Source organism: Struthio camelus, chromosome Z, assembly GCF_040807025.1.
Source record: "Struthio camelus isolate bStrCam1 chromosome Z, bStrCam1.hap1, whole genome shotgun sequence".
NCBI classification, from domain to species: domain Eukaryota; kingdom Metazoa; phylum Chordata; class Aves; order Struthioniformes; family Struthionidae; genus Struthio; species Struthio camelus.
In genome coordinates this window covers 45,109,567-45,133,838 of record NC_090982.1, presented here as the reverse complement: position 1 = coordinate 45,133,838, position 24,272 = coordinate 45,109,567, and the positions used below count along the sequence as shown (strand labels likewise).

The following is a 24,272-nucleotide window of genomic DNA, read 5'->3' as shown; positions in this document are numbered from 1 at the left end:
TCCCCAAGACATAATTGTGGTGCTCACAAATGCTAGCTTGACGTGAACTAGCACAACAGCCACCACAAACCCCCAAGGACCTGCTGAACAATAAACTCCCTTAACAAAAACACTGGAGGATTTTGCTAGGGAGCACACCAAAGCGCTCGCTCTTGGCTATGTCCAGACGAGAAGAAAGGGGAAAAATCCCTGTATGCCTTCTACTGTGGTCTCAGAGTCCTTGATTTCTGCAGTTTTGCCCGTCCCCACAATAAGGCATGTTTATTAAATTCCCTATTTCCACCACCAGCCCCTTCTAAAATGGCAGAAGCTTGCCACCAACCCCACTTTTCACTTCTAAGAAATCAAAGTTGCTTTGTTTATGCTATCAGTATGGCTCCCGGTCCTTTCCTGAGCTTGCTATGGGGCAGGTCTTCTCCAGTGCTGCCCTGTTGCTCAGGAGGCTTGGAGCACTCTTTAATGGTGAGCAGGAGTTTGTTGGCAAACATTAGCAAAACCAAGCAAAATGGGATGGTAAAGATATAAAATAAACCCCTCTCTTTGAAGGAGGTACTGACTCCTGCTGCAGTGGTGTCCTCCCCAGAATGTACCTGCCTAGGAAACCATAGCCTCCCATAGGACGTTACACAGGGTCCCAGACAGGTGCCAGCACCAACCTCCTGCCCTTACTGGAGTGGTGGGTGCCTCATTTGCTCCACTCGGATCTTCAGCATCTTGGCTACAGGGAAACAGTGATTACGCACTAATAAAGAACAGCTAACTACTAGGTGCCAAGAATGAACCCCAGCCATGGCTTGGTGCTATTATGCACAGCAGTAACCAGTTCCTTATTCACACCACGTGCTCTTGCTAAGACATGCTAACACTTCTAATTAAATAGCCAAAATTTCATTTAATGTCCCACAGAGGTTATTCTTTTGTGGGGTTTTTTTGAGAAGAAGCAGTGTCAGGAGGCCTGTGCTTGTGAGAGCATTAACTCTGGACCGATTAGGAGCTCAGGGAGAAGGAAAGATTGGGTGAGGTGGGGGTGAAACATAGTCCTTAAGACCAGAATAAATAGGATGGTCGTTAAGAGTAGTGAGGGTGGTTCAGCACCTGGGATTGGTTTAGTGACTCCATCTCACCTGGGAGAGGCAGGCTGCCAGCCTCAGGGGGCTGCACCAGCTGCATGCTGGCTAGCCTGGAGGTGCCGAGCAGGGTCAGCCTGCCTGCTCCAGACCTGTGCTAAGGAGCTCATGGGCATATTATTCATCAGTTTTGGCTGCTTTTAACCTGAAGGAATGAGATATTTAAAGGGCTTGTGTCTGGCTTGGTCTGGAGATGTCTGCTGGCTCTTGGCTTTGAAGCTGGATGAGCAGTAAGTAGGAAGCTTTGTACTTTTCTTAATTTGAGAGCTGTATGTGCTGTGCTGTTGGGGCATGTGGTGATGCTTCCAGGCAAATGGTGCTATTGCCTTGTAACACAGAGTATTTTATAAGCCTGTTACAGAAGCTCATTGATCTCAGAGCAATGGGGGCTGGACTCTTATTAATGAAAAATGTCATATATCTAATAGGTTTTCTCAAATTAATGCTGTGTCCTGTATATGAGACTCCTTTTACCACTTGATGTGCCAAAAATCCTGTACTGTCAGTACTGTTTGTACTAGCAAAGATGTCAGTGACTAATTAGAGGTTTATGGACTGCTTGTTTAAATGTACAAACTTATTTAAGACTAAGCCTGCTTGAGTAGTAACTTTTCCAATGGTGTGTAAATGAACCAGAGAGAAATGGAAGTGAGAAAGAACTGCCAGTTGTGTTGTTTTAGTGTATTATATTTGGGGCCAAGGTAATTGCTTGTGTGGAAATGCTGATGAGTGATGAGAACATGCTTTTGTGGTGGGAAGTTTATTTTTAAAAAAGTGGATTGCATGACCAATCTGATGCTAAATAAACTAGTTAATCTAGAAACGCTCATATCTATTATTTGCTGACAGCTAGTGCTCAGTGGAGAGTAAAGAACAGTAGTCAGCCTTATAGGAAGATGTCATGCTGTGCTGCTATCTGTTTATAGCACAGTCCTGAATGAATTTCAGCTTGACGTAACACTTTCACGTCTCCTCTTCCCTCAAAAAATTAGCAGTTGGGCAAAAAGCTAAATCACTAGTGAACTACAGAGGCATGGGGCTGGAAGGAGCTTTGTAAGGTTGCCCAGCCTGTGTCTGTGCCCTGGGGAGGGTAACGTGAGACAGGTGCTTGTCTAAGCTGTTCTTAAAGACTTCCAGCAGTGAAGATGCTACCATTTCCTTGGGCAATCTACTGCCGTGTTTTGCTATTCTTGCAGCTGGGAAGTGTTTTGTAACATTCTGAGTCTTTTTGCTGCAGTTCACGACTTATCTATCACAGGGATCTGTGTACTTTCTTGGAACCACTTTTAATGAATTCAGGAGCTATTAAAATGCTCTTTCCTTCAGCATCCTCCTCTCAGCAGCACAAGGCAAGTCCTTGCCCCCAGGTCACGTGTCCTAGGTCTTTGATAGCCCTCTGTGCTCTCTTGTGGATTTTTTCTTTCTTTAATTGACTCCCATCTTTCTCGAACCATGTATCTCAAAGCTGCATGTGATACTGGAGTGGAGGTCTTGGCAGGGCTGAGGTGCTGGAAGGATTATTCTTCTCTGTCTCTCAGCAATGTTCCTGTGCCCTAGCCTGATGTTTAGTGCCTTCAGTGCTGTTTGCTCCAGCTCAGCTGTGTGCCATAACTGCCAGCTCCTTCTCTGCAGGTGGGCTGCTTGGCCACTGGCTTGCACTGGTGCAATTCATTATTCCTGCCCACCCGCAGCATTTTAGGCTTGCAAAATGTTTGAATGTAGAGTCCTCCCTTTCCCTCCTCCCTTCCCTTCCCCCCGCCCCAATCCCGCTACAGGAGATGATTTTCAACATCTGAGTGCTGGAATAAAAGTGATTAGAAACTACTACTATAGTCTCCTCTGCAAGACTTTCTGCACAGTAACCATGCTCTAGAAATCCTGTCTAATTTGGCATTTCTGTGGACGCTGCGCAGCTTGTTTCCAAGCTGATGCAGAGGATAGTTCTTGTTGCTAAGTTTTATGAAAGCCCCTTCCTCCCGTCTCCATAACAAAATGAAAAAGAGCAGTGAAATGTGTGAAAATCATAAGGAAAGAAGAGAGTATTTATAGGAGCTGGGTCTTGTGAGATAGGGTTCTAGCTGGAGCTCAAGATTCTTGTACTTTGGACTAAACTTGTAGTTGCAAAGAGTACATCAAAGCACAGCGCAGAACCTTGTAGCTTCACACTGTAACACACTGGTTTTATAGCAAACTTGAGACAAAGAAACTGGTACATAAGATAAAACCGACAAGTTTGTAACCTGAGACCTTTCCAGAAGGACCATCCGCAAGCCACAGTAGCTGGGAGGTTGAACAAACCCATCCTGCCTCATAACTTAAAAAATGTGCACTTTTGCTCATACCGGGTGCAGTTTGCTCCTTTATAAGTCCTAGGTCTCCTGTAATTCTCTGTCCTTCTGAGGAGTTAAAATATCTTTTTCCTTCAGCATGCTTCACATATGCAAATACCATTTTGTCTGAAATATTCAAGGATGCAGATGGCTTGGGGAATGATTCAGTATTTTTACCTGCATTGTGAATTCTCTGCACTTAAAGGATTGTTTTTATTTGACATTTAAAAAAAAAAAGAAGTACAAAAAGCTTCTTTGCTCCTCTTCACTACTTGTCTCACTGTCACACTTTCACTCCTTCAGGTAGGAGGCACGTAAGTGGGTAGAGCAAGTAGTGGGAGTGAAGCTTCCATAGTTTCTCAACTTATCTTTCACAAATGCTCAATTTTCACAATATGGGCTGGGAGGCGCAGAGGCGGACCAGAAAGGTGTTTCGCCCATGTGGCGCATATACAAAACTTGATTCTTCATCTTGCCTGCTGGCCTTGGGTAACTTTCAGTGCTTCAGTTGTATGGGCTGTGTTCCTGTACAGGAGTTAATGTTCTAATTGTCTCTTAAATTAGCCTGATTAGCTGGGACAGGGAGACCATGAAATTAAATGCAGATGTTTCTGGACACGGAGACTCCACGCAGAATCCTGTATGCATAAGAGATGCTGGCTTGCAGGGGCATACCTCACGATTCTTCATGCTGGGGTGGACAGGCATGCTCTGATTTCTTTCCTCCTCCCTCCAAATTGGGAGGAACTCAAAATCCCTTTGAGCATGTAACAGAGGGGTAGGACTGTATCCAAATAGCAAAGTACTTAGGCTTGCATCTGCTCAGATGCACTCCTTGACTGTTGCCCTGTGTCCCCAATGAGCCTGACAGCTTCCTTTAATAACAGCAACACACCAGCCTTAACGTCATGTGACTGGAACCCAAATTTAAGGCAGCACTTGGGTTCTGCCATCTTAACCAAGGCAAGGAGTCTTGCTTAGGATATAACTTCTCGTCTTGCACTCTGGGGTCATCATCTGCCTAGCAGCCGTGTCTGTACGGGAAGGCAGGTGAGCAGGCTTAGGCACAGGGCTCAGTAAATGCCACAGAGGGCCTGAGCATGTTACATTTCTGGATATACTTTGGGCAGTAACTGATCTGCTAATAGTTCAGTGTACGCTGTCTGTGTCAAAGAAACCTTTACAAGTTTCATCAGGTAGTCATATTGCCTTTATTTGCCAGAAAAGGAAATTTTGAAGAAAATCACTTTGAAAAGGGCTCTAGATAACACGCTGTGATTTGGGGCACCTTAACCCAGATGCCCAAGCAAGGGTAGGTGACGTCTCTTATTGTGTGCATCACCAGTGAAACACGCAGAGACCCCCTGGGATCACGCGCTGTTGTCAGCTGTGGCTGTCTTCTTCCTTGGGATGGTGCCACTAGCAGGTAGGTTCAGTCTGCAGTATCAGTTGCTCCCTGTACCGTGAGGCTGAGTTACCAGCACAGCTCACAGAGGAGAGGAAAAGGCAGAATGTATCGCAAAGCTTCTCTTACTGTCTCAGACTTCAGAATTTATTTTTTTCCTACAGGATGTTTCATCTTCAGCACAGGTTTTATTATCAATCTCAGGCCTAGTCAGCCCTCTCTTGGAAGAAGTCATTCCTCTTCTGATATCAGGAAATGGGTTTAAGCTAGGATTGAATGCTGTAATTTTTCTTAAATCCTAATTAATGTCCTAATCACTTCCCAAAGATCTGATGCAACCTCTGTACCTATTTCTACCCCGCTTCGTAACCCTAATGCACATCGATATGCCTTTAGCAAAGTTCTACATGCCCATGTGTTTAGGCTGAATTTAATGTTGATGGTTAATAAGCCATTTCTTAAACCAGGCAGGAGATAAATAACCATACAGCAAAACTAATAGTTATTCCACAGTGATTATGGGATTGTTATAAAAAATGTTTAGAACTTAAGTTTTGAGGAAAATGCTATTTGTACACTCTTCAAGAGATTTTAATTTAGCCAAAATCTGAGTTGTGCATTTCCCTAGGCCTAAATCAAGATCCTGAAGACTTATTTTTTCCTTGAATTATATGGAGACTAATTTACAGCATTAGAGATTGCCATGCAGCTGAAGATGAATTAAGTTTTAGGGAGTTATGCCTGCTTATGTAACTGAACACTACATCTGCCTGTGCAAGCACTGAAAACAGTCATGAGTCTGCTGGAGTTCATATTTTAATTTATTCTGTAATCGCATTCAAAATATAAATACAATTTTCTTCAGCACTGAACACAATCAGTTAAAACCACTGTTAAGATAGATGAATGTTGACCTTTTTAAACATAGGCACAACTTGATTGGTTTCAATAGAACTATGGCTACTTGGCCGGCAACGCACCTCGTAGACTGAATCACTAGCTCACACCATTAGAATAGTTCCGTTTCTCTATTCTTGGTTATTTCTGGTTACTGGAAGAATTATGCACTCTCTTAACGCTTCAGGCAGTTGAAAGCATTACAAATGTATCAAGTTTTGGATCAAAGCTTGTGCTGTTCCCAGAGCATAATCTAAAGCACTGCTCTACCTTCCAGCAGGCTGCAGTAGAGTATGTTGAACTGCCCCCAATTGCACCAACCTCTACCTGCTGTGCTTGTAAAATAAGCAGCACAACTACAGGCAAGATTCGATGCTGGAGGTTTTAGATGGGGAAAAGAAGCTAAACATGGAAATTGTCTCCTCTTTTAGGCACCTTTCCCATCCACAGAGAGGACCTAGTTAAAAGTGCCAAACATTAGAATATGATAAAAAATAAATTAAAAAAAAAAATTGATCATATAAAAATAATTCTGATGTGTCTATACACGCCCTCTCTCTAGCAAGAACTCATCTCTGCTATTTTTAGGTGCCAAGTTTGGCTTCCCCTCATTCAGGAGCTGCTTTCAGATGACACTCCTATATTCTAGTTTATCTGAAACACTCTTAAACTCAAGTACGGCAGGCAGCTTGTGCCCCACCCTGACAATGAAAAGTACTGGTAAAGCTCAAATTTGTGCCAATTCAGCTACTGTGAGTATGACAGGAATCTAGGTCAAGTAATTTACTTTGCTCCCCACTACCTTCTAACAAGCAAAACAAGGGCTCCTGCGCTCTCTCCCCTCAACCCCCTTCCTGTTTGTGCTGTTTTGGCTCCTTCTAGGCTAGTGTTTTGTAGTGAAAACACTGCCAGGTGGGGAAAGAGGTTCGGGTTGGATCAGTACTTGGTTTCATGGCTTACTTGGTTCTCGGGGTACTCTGGTTAGCAAGAGAGGTTTCAGTAGAAATTGGGTGAAAGGCATAGCTCTGCTTGAAGATCTAAGTCTTCTCAATCCCTACCTATATAAAAAGAAAATAAGTCCTAGTTTCAAACAAATGTAACACTTCTAATGAACATGTCCAGTTTCATAGGAATTCTGTATTACTCTTTAGTTGAGCTGCATGGACAAATGACGGTGTGGGTACCAGCTATGCATTGCTTCAGCAGCATAATCAGCATGCTTTGTCAGTCATTGCTGCACTCATAAGTTATGGATATATTTGGAAGTGTGAGATGTACCAAAAAAAATCCTTAACATTTGCTAGCACCTTCTCTCTGATTTCTCCTAATCTGAGAATTGAAGAATTGCACAATGTTTTCTTGACTTAAAAAATCTGGCTCTGTTCTCTGCCTCCTGTAGTCTCTACTGTTGTTCATTTGAATGCTCAGACTCATTGGCACAGGCAATAGTGTATGTCTGTTAAAACACAGAAAGCCAGTCTGATCAGTGTGCAAGGAACAAATTACTGCAATGCAACATAGGAGGCCTACTTTGCTTTTGGAAACTTTGCCCTCATTCACAAAATCTTTCCATCCCTAGGCCTGTTACTGAAAACAATTCTGCTGATTAAAAAGGAAACTTGCATGGAGAAATGCTTATAAACATCATACATAAAATATGCTACGAATTGTCTTCCATTTAAACACAAGTCTCTTTCTTCAACTGCTCTGTGCTTCATCACCTATCTTCACTGGAAGCCAAAAGCCATTTCTCTGAACACTAAATAAGGTGAGATACTTTGAGAAGTTGGATCAGGCCCTTCTGTTGGCCGTTTAGAACAGGGACTTCTTAAGACTTTTCTGCAGTGCCTAGCACCGTGCAAACATCCTCCAATAAAAGTGTATTGTGCTCCTTTTGACCCATTTCTCCAGCACTGACGTGTCTCTGTGTGAGATTTAAACTGTGCTCTTTACGGAGCAATAGAACTTCTTTTTATCTCTCTCTCTCTCTCTCTCTCTCTATCTATATATACACATCTATATCACAACCCCCTCAATTAGTCAGACAGCAGCTTTAAAAAAAAGGAGACATGAATATTCATATTCACTATACTTTTAGTCTTATAATTGGGAAGAATTAATAGGGTACACTTCACACAGCTTCCTCTATAATCATGTCAATGCTCCTCCTATGGAGCAATACTGCCAGGGCTTTCATACTTGCCTCGGTACCAGTACCACTTCCCACTAGAAAGGAGTGGATCCTCGCATTTAGGAAAAGTGTGTCTGCTTTCACTGCCATTCACACCAAGGAATGAACATCAGATCAGCCTGGGAATTCCAAACACTGGGGGGAAGATAGGAAAAACTGGAAGAGTAACCATGGAATTTAAAGGCAACAGCAGAATATGCAAACCCAACAGGGAGGTAAACATTTCTGCCTGGGAAGACACAGAAGTGAGTTTGATGTCACTGTCCTGAAGTGTCTTAAGCAGTGCTGAATGCTTTAGCAGGTGAAACAAATTGGAAAAGCTCTTTTATTTACATATCCTGTTTTGAACAATGAGACAGAAAAGTCCCTACTGTTCAGAGTTCAGCTACTGTGGCCAGTGTTCAAAGAGCCAATATTGCAGAGGAATAATTTTATTTGACCTTGCCTAATCAATGTCTGTTCAAAAAAATGGGGTGGGAGGGGGGGAGAATACAGGGCGCTCTGAAAATGTTTTAAGGAGAGGGCAAAGTTGCAATTTAAAATAATTTCATCTGAATGTGTTTTTCAGACAGCTTGCTACCAGTGCTTGCATTGTGAAAGTTGGCATTCCTAAATAAATGTTAGGAGCACTAAGATCCAAATAGTTCTCTATGCTTTCTGGATATATGATTAAACTACCAAAGTAAACACAGCTTGCTATTGTCCCTTAGGAATGCATGTATACAACTCGCCCCTGAAACATCAGGGCTTCAAGGTACTTTCCCTAAACTACTATGCAGCTAAGCTTGTCTCTATTAGCACTGGTAAAGCATAGGGATAATTACAGTCTTCTCTTGAGCAAATGATGCATACAAACATTGAACTCTCAAGATAAGCTTTTTCAAGAGACTTCAGCTTCCTAGCAGCGTAGACAGTAAGCTTTTGAATCCCCCCACTATGTACCTATCAGCATCATTAGGTAGCTAAATATCCTTAAAAGTTTGACTCTTCAGCTTCCAATGGCTCTGAGCAACTCTGCAGCTTGAGTTTTCAGCCTTTGGTTGCTCCTGTTCTAAAATGCTTACTTCACTTATTGCAGGTATCAGTCTTGGTATTACCACAGAACACCCTAGTGTGCTGCACCAGCACAGGCACGCTTGAGGTAGCTGGGCCTGGCTACCTGCCCAGGTATGCAGCAAGTCTGTGCTGTTGTGGCTACACCACTGCCTGGGTTGAAGCAAGCTAGTGGACCTGTCTGTAGTTTCAGTAACTTCAGGTTTTTTTGGTTAAGGAATGCAAAAATTAAACTCGTAACACAACTGCATGCCAATCCAAGTAAAAGCTATTTCCAAGCGCAGAGTACTACCTAAGAACTGTGTGAGGTTTGCTATTTTGATGATTAAGCATGTGATTAAAAGCCCACAGAAAACTATGGGAAGACACCTGAGGACTTGCATGAGCTTTGGATCAGCTGTAAGGGCATTTCTTTATCTATGCACTGAGACTGTTGCATACAACAGTTAAGCTACAGTTGCACAACACTGAAGAAATACCAATAATGGCTACTTACTTTAGCTAACAAACATAAGCGAATAGCTTTCTAATGAATAGTATCATTTAAAAATTCAGCTATAACATTCCTATGGTAAATCAAAGCAGATTGTTAAAAACCAAGAATTATTATGGATCAGTAAAATGTATAGAAATTAGATGCACCTGCACAAACTACATAGCTTAAATATTTAAAGATAAAAAAATAGATTATAAAATTACATATTCAATGAGATGCTGCCTGCACAGTGACCTGTACCCACTGAAAATCCTGAGCAGCCTCTGCTCCCAATACTGTTGGTGAGAGCTGACTTCATGCTGCGTTTACAAAGCCCAGGCTCGCATCTTGTGTTATCCTTGTCGAAGTAGGGGGTTTATATGTTCAAACTATACTTTACACAGCTATAGAGTGTTGAGCAGGAAACAAAATTCTGTGCTGTGAATTAGGAATGTATGCAGTCCGGCTAGGTATCGGATCAAAAAGTACTTTGTGAAGTTGTTTGGATCTCTCTACATAAGGCTTCAGGTATCATTCGGGAACAATACTACTTGCCTCTGAACTGAGTAGCTAACCTATGCTAAACTGTACAATGTAATTCGATTGCAAGAAACGCATGGTCTTCTAAGTCAGTTTAACTATGTTTTCAGTGCCTTTTTGAGGTCAGAGTAGAAATTAGTCAGGGTACTAGCCATGGCAGTGTCCACTGCAGATTGTGGTAGCATCCCTCGCAGTTCAGTCTGAATATAACCCGTCAAAAGACTGTGGCTAGGGTAGTCCTTAAGTGGGACGCAGAACCAACCACAAGGGTGATTGAATCCACGGACAAAATTGGGTCTCACTTCTCCATAGTCTAGGCTTATACCTATTGAGAAAAACAAAACAAATTTAAAAAAAAAAAGAATTTGAGACAGATGAAAAATAAAGGCACAGTAAATCTAAAAAGTACAAGTTCTTGCGTGGGGAATTGAGTAGTAGTGATAGACGCATAAAGTTTTTCGGGTACTTTCATGAATGAAAGTTGTCTATTCTTCATTTAGAAGATGACCGGAACTTGATAATCAGAAATTCTAACATTAAAAAGATATTCCTCTCATTTACTAGCCAGCTGTTATTTCACCTAGTCTGCTGTATGAGCTAGAGCAGATCGCTCAGCTTGTCTCTACCACTCCTGTCCCACAGCTGGTGTAAATGGTACTTCAATACACAGGGATGGCTCATGGATAAGTTGGTATTTGCACACTGCTTTAAATCTGCAAAATGTTCAAATACCTTTGATATACTTCTTGGAAAACATCTTATGCAGTTTTTGAACGCTTAAGTATAAAAGTAGTACAGAACTAAACTAAACTGGAATTATGTCTTAAGCCAAGCAGCTGTTGCAAAATAAGAAATAAGCAGAACTGAATGTTGCCTTACCACATGTTAGAAGGCCATTTTCATAGCTTGTAGTATAAGAGAAATCAACAAACTCTCTCGGTGCTATGATGTTCCAGAGCTGGCCCGCAGTGGTGTAACGCATCACACAGCAATTCTTGTCGAGTGACACAATGAAGAGCACAGGAAAACAAAAAGATCTTAGTGTAATGAAAGGAAAATTTATGCCTAGTTTTTTCCACAAAGGCCATGTCCTTCACTGGCAGCCTCTGTCCTCAACTCCACACTGGGCAGACAACTCCACACTGGGCAGACAACTCCAGTAAGGTCTGAAGGAAGGTGTCATCTAAATGCTGGAAGTTTGCAAGGACTTGCATTCTGCAACTGAGACCTGCAGGAGCTGAGAATATCCGGCACCTTTAAACCATACTGACTAAAACAAGAGAACTGTAAGTCAAGGACTGGGAACTAAAAGCCACGTGGCTTTTATGTGGCTTACCCACCACTTAGCAAGTCTGAAAGGACCAGGAATAAATCCCAGAAGGCCACTTTCAGTACTAGGAGCCTCTGTAAAGCGCTTATAATCCACAAAGTGGATAATAAAGCAGAATGCAAACAAGTCTTCAGAAAGGCATTCGTAAGAGACATTTAGGGTTTCTGTAAATATTGCTTGATCACAAAATTTGTTTTTGTAAATACTTAGCAAAAAACCTTTGCCATATAGCTCTTCCTTAAGCGCCACAGCAAAAGATGATTAATTAGCGTTTATGCCAGAAGCCCACAGACTTTTGAAATTCTGGACTGAATGTCCCCAGTAACCAAAATAAAGCTACCAGCTGGCATATATAATCAGCTTCAAACCTACCTTTCTTCTGCAAGTCCCATCCCTCAGTTTGAACTATTCTGGCTCCCAGCACAAAGCCCTGCCACATAGTGAAGTCAGCCTTTTGGGAGCAGGAAGAGGCTGTAGTTTCTGTAAAAGTATGCGTGGAGTTTTAACACCCACAGTTATATACCTTGTGGAACAGAAGAAAGCAAGCTGCATAAAAAGTCTTCGGGATATAAAATACCACGCTGCAGTTCTCTCTGTATGCAAATTTTTTTCAAAGGGTACTAGAGCTCCCAGATCTGAGAGAATCATGATCTTCCTAGTTTTACTCCTTATTTCCTTATTATCCTTAGTATCCTCATTTCTAGCATTGATGGAAAGCTGAACTTCAGGCTTCAGAATAGGACTGTGAAGACAACCCCCTCCCATCTGAGCTTATGTAAAAAATCACACGCATATGTAGAAAAGTGCCCAACTCCTTAGGCTAATGTTCCAGCAAATAGTGATAACTGCTTTGCTGCACTGTTGAATTCACATAGGCACCTATACACATTTTCTTTATGAATCTAAACAAATCTTTACCTCTTCAAATGTTTCTATGATGTCCATTGTAGTCATTAAGCTGTCCCAGTCTAGCCTGTAAGGTCCAGGGCGAATATGATCCACTATTCTGTTAGTAACGTCTTCTACCACTCCTTGAGCTTTGTAGCTAGAGAAACATAAGTTTATATTTAAAAGTGAGAAGTTCTTTCCAAGCCTTCCATTAGTTTGCAACAGCACACTTACTGTGTGCTTACCTTGCTACTTGGGGTTGTAATCAGTATACAATTTTATCAGAAAGGCAGTATGGAAAAAGACCTATTGGTGTATCTATTCCTTTCCACTGCAATAAATGGTATTCTGAGAAGCTTTGTGCTTAAGCTGCAACCTGCGTTTCTGAAACAACTGCAAATTCTTTTCTCCAATGAAAATCATCGTATTTATTTCTAAAACAACTTGTCATTTTGCTGCTGTCTCAGGGGAAGCAAGGGAGTCTTCCAGGGAAAAGTGAAACTAAAAGCAAGCAGAAAAGAGTGCACGGATATGTGGGAAAAAGAATTTTCATGAAGTAGAAACAACAGCAGTAAAACCAAAATAATAAGGAATTAAGTTATGCCTTGGTGGCCTATTAGACTACCATAGAAGATAATTTGGTGTTAAGCTATTAAACACTAGACTCCTTGCTAATTTGAGATGCCTGGCCTCATGTTGCCCCTCGTGTTGCTCAAGAGGAGAAAACTGATCAGAATCATTATTTTCAAAACATTTCTTATTCATTACACTGCTATTATTAAGAGCAGATAATTATTCAGAAAACACATTCATTTATTCACTCACATTCACTCAGTTATGTGATTGGAGCAAAAGCAGTGAGGCCAACCCCACTCACATGCTCAGAAGTGGAGGACTGCTACATTAACATGCCAGTAGTTTCTAGGCAGGTGTTTGGAAAGTCCCTCAAAAGACCCTTTATTTCATCAGGTGTATATATAACCTTGCAGTCTTCATCTGCATAACGAAGCCATGGCCCTCTCGGCTGTGGTTTAAGTTGCACACTGGATCAGCAACAGGCTGTGTGCTGGTGGCCCTGTACAGATTCAGTAGACTTGGTGTCTGGGCTTAACAGTTCGTACAGATTCAACAGGACTCGTAGTTCCCAGAGCGTATCAGTCCCTGAGATACTTTCAAACACTATACTTTTCCTTTCTTCAGCCTGCTGTTTTCTAGTTACTATTTCTCCTGCTAAACATACAGATACTGCTGTTTTCTAGTTACTATTTCTCCTGCTAAACCTACAGATAGCTATAGAAATCAGTCACAGAAGGTCACAGAAACACACAGATGTGTGTTTATGGCACACATCTTTCCCACAGTTATGTCCTTGATGTCTTACTCTATTGTTGTTGCACAGTTGCTGTGACAGTACAAGTACTGTAAGAGGTGGGCTGTCCCTCAGTAACACCTGGGAGCTACTGAACCTGGACTTGATTCTGTGGTTTACAGATCATCTTTCTAAAAAGTCTGGGAATACAACGTTGTCAACTTAAGCCAATGCGAGTTCTGTGGTATGTTCCATAGTGTTCACTTTTAGTTATTTTAGACAACATGCAAGACTAAAGCTTTGAATTATAAAACTAAAAAGAAATGGTACAGGCCTTTGCACAGCCAAGAGGCATGGTAAATGATCCACCTAGCCCCTTCATGTCCTAAATTCTCTAAAGCACATTTGTAGAACCATAAAAATGTGTATCTGGTCTGAAGGCAAACTTACAGGTATCCACTGAATTCTTCTGATGGTTTACGCCACACAGTAGCATCTTTCTGAAAGAGAACAAAGTCATGATATTAATTATTATTCACAGACAACTCTACGACATCCAGAAAACGTCACATTTTTCTGAAGAACACTCACTACGGTATATCCCAAAGTGCTCACTGACCTAGTATCTGGGCACTTTTGTTATGTGTGTGTGTTATTTTTTTTTTTTTTTTAAAGAACAGAAGCAGATGTTTTGGGCATCTTTTACTGATAATCTTCCATTCTTTCCAGAAATCACTCAAGTGCCTTTCTCAGTATCCAGCTCTAGAAGTCTCTCCAAAAATAGCACTTGGCAGGCTAAGCCAGTTTCCTAGGAATAGAGAGTATAATGGAATCACATTATTACACAAAGCCTTCCAAATAAAAGATGACTAGAAAGTCATTGTCTTGACACTACTCAGATAGGAAGACCACATAACTTATGTTGGCACTTCTGTAACACATGACCAAGCACATGTGTGGCAGGAAGTGCTGACAGTAGCAGACAAGGAAGCTTAAGTTATCCCTCTCTCCTAGATGCCTAACTAGAAGCATCCTGCAAGCAGTGGTCTATTCATTGTAAAGTTTGCCACAGGAAATAAAAATAAAAAAAAAAAAGGTATCCCTTGTTTTTATCTAACTATAAAATGGAACCTTAGTATAAAATCTGTGGACTTAGGTGTTATAAAAGTGCCCTCTGGGATTTTCTTTATTTGGTATCATGAATATGTAAACACTAAGGACCAAACACCCTGTAAGAACAGCAGTGAAGAACAGCATCCTGAACTTTTAAACATATTGAGAGGGAAAGTATCTTCCCTATCAATAAAATCCCCCTCAAGCATCTTCCATGCAGGGAGGTAAAGCTCTGGATTTCTTTTTACATGGCAGAATTTAAAAAAAAAAAAAAAAAAAAAAAAAAGGAAGGAGGTCCAACTGGGAATTTTACAGGAGTAAAATATGAGGAGTAAGGTGATCTGAGTAGTGAGATTCAGGTAACTTTCTAAAGGAAAATAATGGTATGAGACTTATCATTTAGGAAAGCAGGGTTGAGGTACAAGTTTTGCAAAAGTAAAAGACTTGGGTGCTCTGTTCTTCCCTCTCAAGAAATGACATTTATTACTTCTGGAAATAGTTGAGTTACATTTGGAAAATTTGACCCTGCCTTATCAACGTGCGCTCACAAATACAAGGCTCTCAAAAAGCATTGTAACAAAAGGGCAAAAATACGAATTTACTGTACTACTTCTACCACCTTGCTACACTGAGATACAAAAGCCAAAATTCACTTTTACTTGCTATGCCAGACAGGGCTATAAAGTATTCACTCAGCCTAGGACTGAGACATTGGGGAAGTTTATTTAGCTAGATGGAGTGGGACTCTCAAACGTCAAGCAGCTAAAAAGAAGGGCATGGCAAACCGCTTGAGGAAAGCAGGGACCACCTTCTGCTTTGATGGGAAGAAACTTCTGCTAATGTGGGGGCTCTGATACACTGCTGTAGCTTGAAGGCAATGGAAACAGATGAAGAGATGTGTGAGAGAGAACTGAGGATGATCTCACTTTTTAAGAACAGGACATTAGAGGCTGGAGCATGGTGGGCTCCGGCATTAAAGACAAATGAGATTCCAGAGGTTGTCAGACCATACCTGAAGGTTGTGACTGGACAGTTAGAAAGTACAAGTGAGCATCTCGCAACACTGCTAGCACTAACAGTATTTCAAGTTTTGTTTCAAAGAAAGCCCAGAACCCTACATAGGTAGGATTCCACTGTGAGACACCTTCCTGAAAACTGGTATGAGGAATGACTGAGTATGTCTGCAAAGAGAAGAAAAACTCACTATTACCTAAAGCTGTACTATCCTAGAATGGTTGTTTCACAGGCCCTCTCACCTGACAGCCCTGTAAAAATTTGCCAAATGTTTGATACTTGTGTTACACGGCATCATTTTTCCCCTAAGTGACCTACCCCTTGCTTGACACAACTAATCGTGTCACACGTAAGAAACTCCACCTAGATCACTTACAGTTTTCTTAGCAATCCGCCATTCGCTGTCTCCGATGCTGTGGTACTGAATCAGAGCGTTCTGCAGTTTTGTAGCCAGGGGTTCTGAATTTGGCAGCAGATCCATTTTTTCCCCTTTCCTGCGTTTAGAAGAAAGAAAGAAAAGAAACCAAAACGGGATACTAAATTAAGGACGTCAACAAAAGCATTACTCATTTAAACCCGCTGACGCCCGCTCACTTTGAGCGGAGGGGGTGGAAATTACCAGTCTCGAAACAAACTCTCCCAGCCCGACGCTTGCTTTGGGTGAGAGGAGCAGGCGGGGCGAGGCAGCCGCCAGGACCAGCCTGGAGGCAGACAGCCGGCGCGGCGTGGGGCGGGGGGCGCAGGCAGCGGGCCAACGCCCCAACGGCCGCCCCCAACGGCCGCTGCCGCCGCGCTCGCGCCTGGCGTCCCGCGGCCGTTGGAAGCGCGCCACGAGCCCCGCGCTGCCGCTGCCGCCGTCCCCCCTCCCGCTGCTCCCCTGCCAGCCGCGGCCCTCCCCGCCCCGGCAGGGGCGCTGCGGGCCTGCCCGGCGGCCGCCCAACGGCTGATGGCAGCAGCCAATGAGGGCGCAGCCGGCTTCCCGGCGCAGCCAATGAGGGCGCAGTGTCGGTGGTCTGCGGCGCTACCGCCTCGGCAGAGCGTGAAGCTGGGAGGGGGCGGGCCAGGAGGGTGTGGCCTGGCTCATCCCCGCCTACGCTCGCCGCCTTGTCCGATCACGCGAAATTTCCGCCGGTCGCTGGTGGGAGGGAGGAGGGCGCCTTCCCATTCGCTGCTGCCGGGGAGCCGGGCGGTGTGATTGGGCGGAGGGAGTGGAGTGATGGGAGACGGGGCAGCATTAAGCGCCGCCCGTCGCTCGGCGCGAGCTCGGCCGTTGCTCGCGGCGGGTTTGAGCGGGCGCGGCGGTTGGTTGGCGGCTGCGCCTCGCGCGGTCAGCTGCGCAGCGCGGGCCTGGCGGGGCTGCGGCAGCGGCACGGGGGCAGGCGGCAGCTGGCCGGGCCGGTGCGTCTGTGGTAACCGCCCGTTACTAGCACACCCCTTGTGATAGTACTCCATACCCCTGTCACCACGGTCGAGTTACTCCGAGCCTCGTTTTCTCCAGCCTGCCGGGTTGAAGTAACTTTATTAAGGTTTACTCAGTGTTGCAGAACGGGCAACGTTGGTGCTTTTCAGTTGAGGCGTGGTGCGGCCTCGCCTGCCCGCTTCGGCTGTTCAGCTGGGGCCTGTCCTGCTAGTTCAGATGCGGTGGGCAAGCGTGACGAAGACCTTTGTCCGCATCTCAGTGCCCCCCGGGGATGCAAGTCAGCTATGACTTTGTCACAGCATCAGATACTGAAAATGAAACGTCTCTCTAGCTGTGGAGGAGTTCAAACAGTGCAGAGCACAGCACTCAGTGCAAGTAGCACGTTGCAGTGAGAGAACCAGAGACACACCATTACTTTTGGTCAGCAGTGTTTCCCTTGTGGTTCAGTGTGCTTTTGCGAAAGAATTGATGTTTTGTTCTGCTCTGTAGAGCAGTAAGCAAACCACATTCTTCATAGGTAATAAGGCTGTGCCTGAGGTCATCTCAGGACTGAAACAAACTGCAAAGTATAGGTGACTGGTTGTTTCCTGCCTCCCTCGCAGAATTGCCCTGTGCTCTGGGTCTTCACCCACCTCAGCCCAACAGAATCGCATTTGGCAACACCCAGGCAGAAAGTCCAAACTCCTCTTGGAAGGGCAATAAAAAGAAAAGGGACAAGAAGCGACAGTAAAAAAAAATACAGTTAAAAAATATAGGGACACCAGCTTCTATATTGTTCATCTTGGCCAGTGCTAGCTTCCAAAATGAATAGTTTTAAACAGGTTTGTAATGTTCTCAATACACTGCTTTGCACCAGCCTTTTTGAGCTATCCCTAGCTTCCCCTCCTCCTCGCTAAAGTTTTGTAACGTACTTTCTATAGAATATGATCTGTGTAAAACAAGTATAGCAGATGCTCTAATAAAGAGCCTCTTCAGTTCACATCTTTCAGTCATTTTTCCTTAAATGAAAATTGATCTCTAGGGGAAGATTGTGCTTGTTAGGATAGCTAAAGTGAAAATGTCTTATGTGCAATGACTGAAAGTTTTCAATACAGAATCAAAGGAGTAGTTTTGAGACTAAATCTTAGCAACATTGCTAAGATTCTATGTATTTCACTGGTCTTTCTCCAGACTCCTGTCTGTTATCTTTCTGTTAATAATAAAGTGTATATTTGACCAGCTCCCAGGCTACTCTCTCTACTCTTCCTTGGCCTGTAGCACTCTTCAAAGTCATTCTGGCCTTTGAAAATGGCTCTCTTGCTGTGTGGGCTGTTACTTTAGTTTAAACTTTTAGAGGAAGTGAGGCTTTGTTTTCTGAAGGTGGGAAGTTACTGATTTTCATTGGAAAATGATGACTTTTGAAGAAAACCTTACCGGTAAACCTTATTTTTATCGTTTTTTTTTTCATAGACTGGAAGGATTGTAATGGAAAGCTGCATGGTCTCTTGAAAGCTGCCCTGGCAGACTGCTGATACAGCTAGGTTCTGTAAGTCTAGGATAAGTCTTCTATCCAACTCTGGATACGCTAGCTTCTGATATTCAGTATTCATTTTGTAGGTGTGGGCTGACTGGGTGCTCTCAGGGCTTACAAACTAGTATTTCATCGTGTGAGACTGGGACTTTCATATCTTCTGGTGCTCCCTGCTGTGCCAAACAAAGCGTCAGTGAAGCACCTGACGTAATTGGCCTGGAAGTGCTTCCATATACATTTCCTGGGCTATAAATGCTTCATTAGCTACAGCAGTACCTACAGTGTTACTGGTCAGGACATGAGCCTATGCGAGGAAAAACTATGATCTTGGGAGATGATTTTTAGATTTTTTAAACCAAGCTATAGCTGAGCCTTTGTTGCTCCTTCCTCCTGACCTCTGTGCACAGCTGCAGCAGGCACTTCTGAGCCACTCCCAAATTATCCCAGGGCCTTGTCACCCCAGGAGAATGCAGTACTGCTGTAGAAGGATGTCTGTTCCTGCTGTTGTACAACACCTTGCACAGGGGAATTTTTATGATCATGACGAGTGGGATCATTGGACACTGCTAAAAGTGCAGAATAGCTCTATCCCACAGCATGAAAACAACTTGATAAATCACATTTGCTCTGAAAGATGCTGTGGTCCTCTTGATTAAGTTTGTTATCTTAAGGTGCCTGATATTTCATCCTAGAAGTAATTTTTTATGCAAAAGTATGAGCCCAACTGCTGACATTTAATTTCAGCTAAGCCACACCTAGGAGTGGGATGATCACTGAAGGTGTCCTCCGTGGAATGTGTTACAAAGTAGAAAGAAGGGGATCATGACTGGTTTTCAAATGTAAGGAGCTGTACACATCTAAACCCAGCATCTTGCGAGTGTGTTGGAGGTTAAAAAAAAAAAGTACAGTTTACCAAACATAATGGACCAAATTCCACTTTTGTAACAAAGGATATAGAATTATTTGCATTTAGTGAGTTCATTCCTATATGACACTTAGCAGGCTGGCTGCAGTCCAGAGCAGTGCTGAAATATTTTACTGGATCAAAGCCGGAACTCCAGCTGTTGGAAGGCTGAGAACAACAGGCACATCGTTGCCTCATTAAACTGATTCTGACCAGTATATTTGTCTTAAATTTGAATGCTTCCAAATTGACTGGTGCTCTTTTCAGATAGAAAAGACTTACTAAGTAAAACTTACTAATATATTTAATAGTCTCAAACTTAGATACAGTTTAAACCTATGCACATAGAGAACTCTAAAAAAGTCATTGAGAAAGCCTTTTCTGTTAAATAGGCACTTTAAAACACATTTCGTCCTCCTGAAGCTGCTCCGTGCTTGTGGAGCTAGCTTTATTATACAGAGATATAGCATCTCCCTTTAGAATTACATTAATAGAACTCCTTAGAATCAAAACCTGAGCTGTGGAAATAGAAAGGCCAATCCAAGATCAGGCTTCCTGTTTTCCCCCTGCTTTGTATCAGCTAATAAATAGCTACAGTTAATTTGAAAGGCTGCTTTTTTTTTTTTCTAATTTTCTGTTTCATTAGGAGCTTTCTGCTTCATACATGCATTGAGTAAGACTTCCACAGTCAGAGGTGGCAGAGAATTCACATGCAGAAGTCTGAAAAACTAATGGTGCCTGGCATACTTTATTCTTCTGGGCATCTGCATTCCTTTTGACTGATGGCTTGACAAAAGCAGGTTATACAACTTTTTGAGAAGGCAGATGCAACTGAAGGACTACATGTATGCTTAATAATTTTTGGCAAAAAGCAGCATCTTCATACTGAATTATTAAACTATTTTCTGATGAATAGACTGCAGTATATCAGTGCAGGATGATTACCAAAGTAGTCCAATGCATTTTTTGTAGGTATTCTGAGCCAGAGTCTTTTTTAGTCATTGTGCAGTTATGAAAGCTAGCTGCACTCACTGCTTATGTCAATGTGTGCTGTAGTACAATTCAATCTGAGATATCACTAATGAATTTTACTTTTCTCAGATTAGTAATTCTTTAGGATATTAATTTAAAAAGTGCTATGATTGGTTGATTGATTGATCTATTCCTAGAGTAGTGCTCGATTTGATGGTCATGAACGTTATATTTTTTCCTTAATCTCTCCTGACTGCTCAGTTTTTCTGAGCTGGTTATTGTACTCGGTGTTACTAGAGCATTAGTCTCAAACCTGCAAATACCTACTTGTGTGAATGGGCTCCTTAATTTCAAGGAGTGGAAGGTGCTTACTAATGTGAGCAAGGTGTAAAACCTTGGGGTTTTGGTTTGGTTTGTTTTTCTTCAAATGCACTACTTTTAACAGTAAAAGATAGGAAACAGTCCACATAGGTCAAGGAATGGCAGGAGTTGAGCCTTTGTGCACACACCAAGCTTCACAGTAAGATTCAGACTATCTAGACCAGGACCCGCTTTGTCCCACAAAACACACAGGCTTTATAACTGTTGAAAACTGTTCTTTTCAGCAGGTACATCCAGCAGTTATTTTTCTCCTGCAGTTGACTTCTAAGATATTATTTCACCTCTAACCACCTGATTTCCATTCTCTGTCAGGAAAATAAAATGTGAGTATTCTGGTTTGTAACTCAGCTGTAAATAGAAGAACAGTTGAAAGTTGAACTTCCAGAAGAAGCTGCTTTGGAAAAACCAAGATCTTGAACTGTCTTGGCCTATGCATTCTGCATTTTCACAGCTGCACTGATATTAAGTAAAAGCAGGTTTTTGTTGAAACTTGCTACCAGCTCATCCAAAATGATATGGCCCACAAAATTTCTCTCTAAACAGTAGGCCAGCTGAAGTGTTTTGCCCTTAACCACTCCTGTTGTTTCCACAGTCAGACTAGCATAGCATTTCATCTGGCCAGAAAACTCCTGGAGAACTCCAACTTGTCTTGGAGTATCAGCCAGTGAAATCTTGGCTCTTAAGTGTTTATTTCTTGCTGAAAACATGCAAAAATATTATTCACCACTAACTGTCAAATGATCCACTAAATCCAACTGACTAGAAGTCCCTGTTAGAAGGAACTCTCTAATCCCGGATGAAGAAAATGCTTTTTCCAGAGAAATGTGTCATGAGTATGGAGGAAACAAAGAACTTTGTTTTTCTGTCAAACAGGCAGCTCAGTCAGTGGACCTGTTCTAAATAGCCAGTTAGCTAGTGATTCTTGCAATATTGTTAAAAAATAAGCCATAACAAAAAAAAAAACTCTATAGAAAACCTCCCGCATTCCTCATGTCTGACCTTAAACCAATTCCTAGACTTCCTAAAGCAAGTCTTTATTTATTTTGTTCTGGTTAGTCCACATACAGCTGCGGAAGTGGCATAAAGATTTCATGTTCGTTTGCCTAATAACAATGAAACAGCTGTACTAAATCAGCTGACCATTGCTTATAAATGCAAAATAAATCTGAAAGGCTAAGCTTGGCTTCTTAGCACTCATACATGTTCAGAAATGCAGCCTTCCAGACGGGCAGAAGCATAGCTAAAGAGCTTGCATGTTTTGCTGGCATAGTACTGGGAACATTTGGCTCTGCCCTAATGAGTGACTCAGACCAGAATTCAGCTCACTTCTCACATAATCACATTAAAACTAGTGTATTTAAATAAGAATGAATGAATTAAGCTAATCACTGCTTAAGTGAGACCTGAGACAAAAGGGAAGTGCCTGAAAGGCAGAATGGCACGTCACTGCCGTGGTGAGATCTGGACTGTTAGACTCAACTTCTTTGTATTGGATTAAGTTGTCTGAGGAACTTACTGGGTCCTAAGGTCCACACAGCTGCAAGTTGCGCTGCTGTAAAGGGGGTGGTGTTTGGTTTGAAGCACAAAGTTACGTTAAATAATATTAACAGAGTAATCCCTTCACAAACCAGCATTTGTACGTCTTTTTTCACGTGTGTTTTGTGGTTAAGCCACAAGATGGCAGGAAAGCAAAATAAATATTTTTTTGCTGAAGCAGCAGCAGTTGAAAGAAATGTCTAGAAACTATAACAGAGAAAGGGGCTAATTTCCCTCATTAAAATGGTATTAAAGCCTTATAAAGTTTTGGCCTCTATTGATAGAATTTTAATTAACGCGATCTGACTGTGACTTGTGCTAAACCCTAGTACAATATCTTCCTTTAATCTGCTGCTCATGGGTGAAAACAAATACTGTCTATTAGTTGCTATAGACTATAAGGAAACAACTAGCCCTAATTATTTCCTCTTTGGTGCACATTGGAATATGGTTTTGTAGGAAACTGAAATGCAGAATAAAGTCTCCTTGTATCAAGAAGATTTTCTTGGATGATAGTTAATCCTAGGTTTATATATTTTAGTAATATGCAGTCTTAACTATGCAGTTGCAAAAAATCTAACTTCCCTTTATTCTCAGCGTTGACTGCAAAACCATTTAGGAGATTCAAATGCTAACTTGGTTCAGAAGGTGTCTTAATTGGAAGAATAAAAGGTAGAGGTTTCTTAAAATTGTCTTTGTTCTTTATCTACTTGCATCATCTGGTATTAAGAATCTGCCATATATCTTTGCTACAAGAGAATTTCAAATGAATAAATTCTGTTCCTCTCCTGTGCAGTCCTGTCAGTGCAATCTAAATCGACTGACTGGCTTTTAAAGCATGCTATCTCCTTGTTCAAAAGCAATGATCACAATTGCATCATTTGAATAAATAATATAACAGTCTATAGTAACGGTGTATAGTAGTAGTATCAGTAATAGCAGAGTAAATGGAGTCTTACTATCAGTTGTCAATTGCTTGAATAGTCCTGTCACACAAACCCTCTAAGCGTCCCACTCGTAGCGCTGATTGTAACCCAGAGAAGACACTGTCTGGCATAGTAGTAAATAATGTTCAGGGATTTTTCAGTATTCTGTCCAGTGTAGCAACGCAAGTGAAAGACCCACATCCAATGATGTGTGTAGTTTTAAATCTCACTGACCTTAGATGGTTTCTTTGATACAGCCCCCACCCTCCCCCCCCATCCAGAAAATCCAGCTTGTTGTGGTAGTGGGTCTTCAAATTTATAAATATTATGAAGTGCCAGAGAGCTCTCTGAATATGATAAAATATTTCCCTCCTCATCATACCCAATTATCTTGTCTCAGTGAACCAGGAAGCCCCTCACTTAACAAATCTTTCCAAATAGTATTTCTTTTTTCCAAAATGTTGTTGAACATATCTTGGCCAGGCTTCAGTGACACACTCAAGGGTTATCTTTAGTTTTGTCTGTTTGTGATCTTATTACCTCTCCATTCTGTCCCTAATCTACTCATTTGCTGCTGCCTCTCCAGCTGTTTGCCTTCTAACAGGGACGCCTTTTATTTCTAGGATAGGCTGCCCTGGTGATGTGCCAGTGGCAGAGAGACTTCCTTACTGAGATTGTCAAGAAGAGCACCATTCTGCAGGTGCAATAGCTATGTCTTGGCCATGGATCAAAAACACAGATAATGCACCATGAGGTAGCAGACAGAAGAACTTTATCCCATACAGGAAATGAGTAGCAGTTTGTGGGTTTGCAGCTTAATTTAAATAATTGTGGTCAGTCTGAACATAGCTGCCCAGTTAATACAGGGAGAAAAACCTTCTCTGTATTGTTAACTCACATTTCTACATACAGCACGCTTGTTTGTGTGAGAAGTACTGATCTCACCTTTTC

The 24,272-nt window shown here is 42.2% G+C and overlaps 1 protein-coding gene across 3 annotated transcripts; it reads right to left on the bottom strand.

Annotated features, from left to right (window-relative positions):
* Positions 1-5,665: 5,665 nt before the first annotated feature.
* LOC138060869 (stAR-related lipid transfer protein 4-like) lies at positions 5,666-16,542 on the bottom strand. Of its 3 annotated transcripts, none has more exons than XM_068927016.1 (6): positions 16,292-16,542; positions 16,049-16,208; positions 13,996-14,045; positions 12,267-12,393; positions 10,898-11,012; positions 5,666-10,343 (listed from the first exon to the last, which is right to left on the bottom strand). In XM_068927016.1, exons 2-6 carry the CDS (start codon positions 16,151-16,153, stop codon positions 10,117-10,119), a joined length of 624 nt encoding a protein of 207 aa, XP_068783117.1. In that variant the 5' UTR covers positions 16,154-16,208; positions 16,292-16,542; the 3' UTR covers positions 5,666-10,116. The 3 variants fall into 3 exon arrangements, with proteins under 3 accessions (XP_068783117.1, XP_068783115.1, XP_068783114.1); XM_068927014.1 differs by having other exon boundaries at positions 16,049-16,166; positions 16,267-16,526; XM_068927013.1 differs by having other exon boundaries at positions 16,049-16,166; positions 16,292-16,526.
* Positions 16,543-24,272: the final 7,730 nt, after the last annotated feature.

Excerpts from the sequence above, each read along its gene's own strand:
- LOC138060869 (XM_068927016.1), bottom strand. The coding sequence starts at position 16,153 with ATGGATCTGCTGCCAAATTCAGAACCCCTGGCTACAAAACTGCAGAAC. Across the intron at positions 12,394-13,995 it reads GAAGAATTCAGTGGATACCT|CTACAAAGCTCAAGGAGTGG; the intron begins GTAAGTTTGCCT and ends ATGTTTCTCTAG. Across the intron at positions 10,344-10,897 it reads AAATGGCCTTCTAACATGTG|GTATAAGCCTAGACTATGGA; the intron begins GTAAGGCAACAT and ends TTTTCTCAATAG.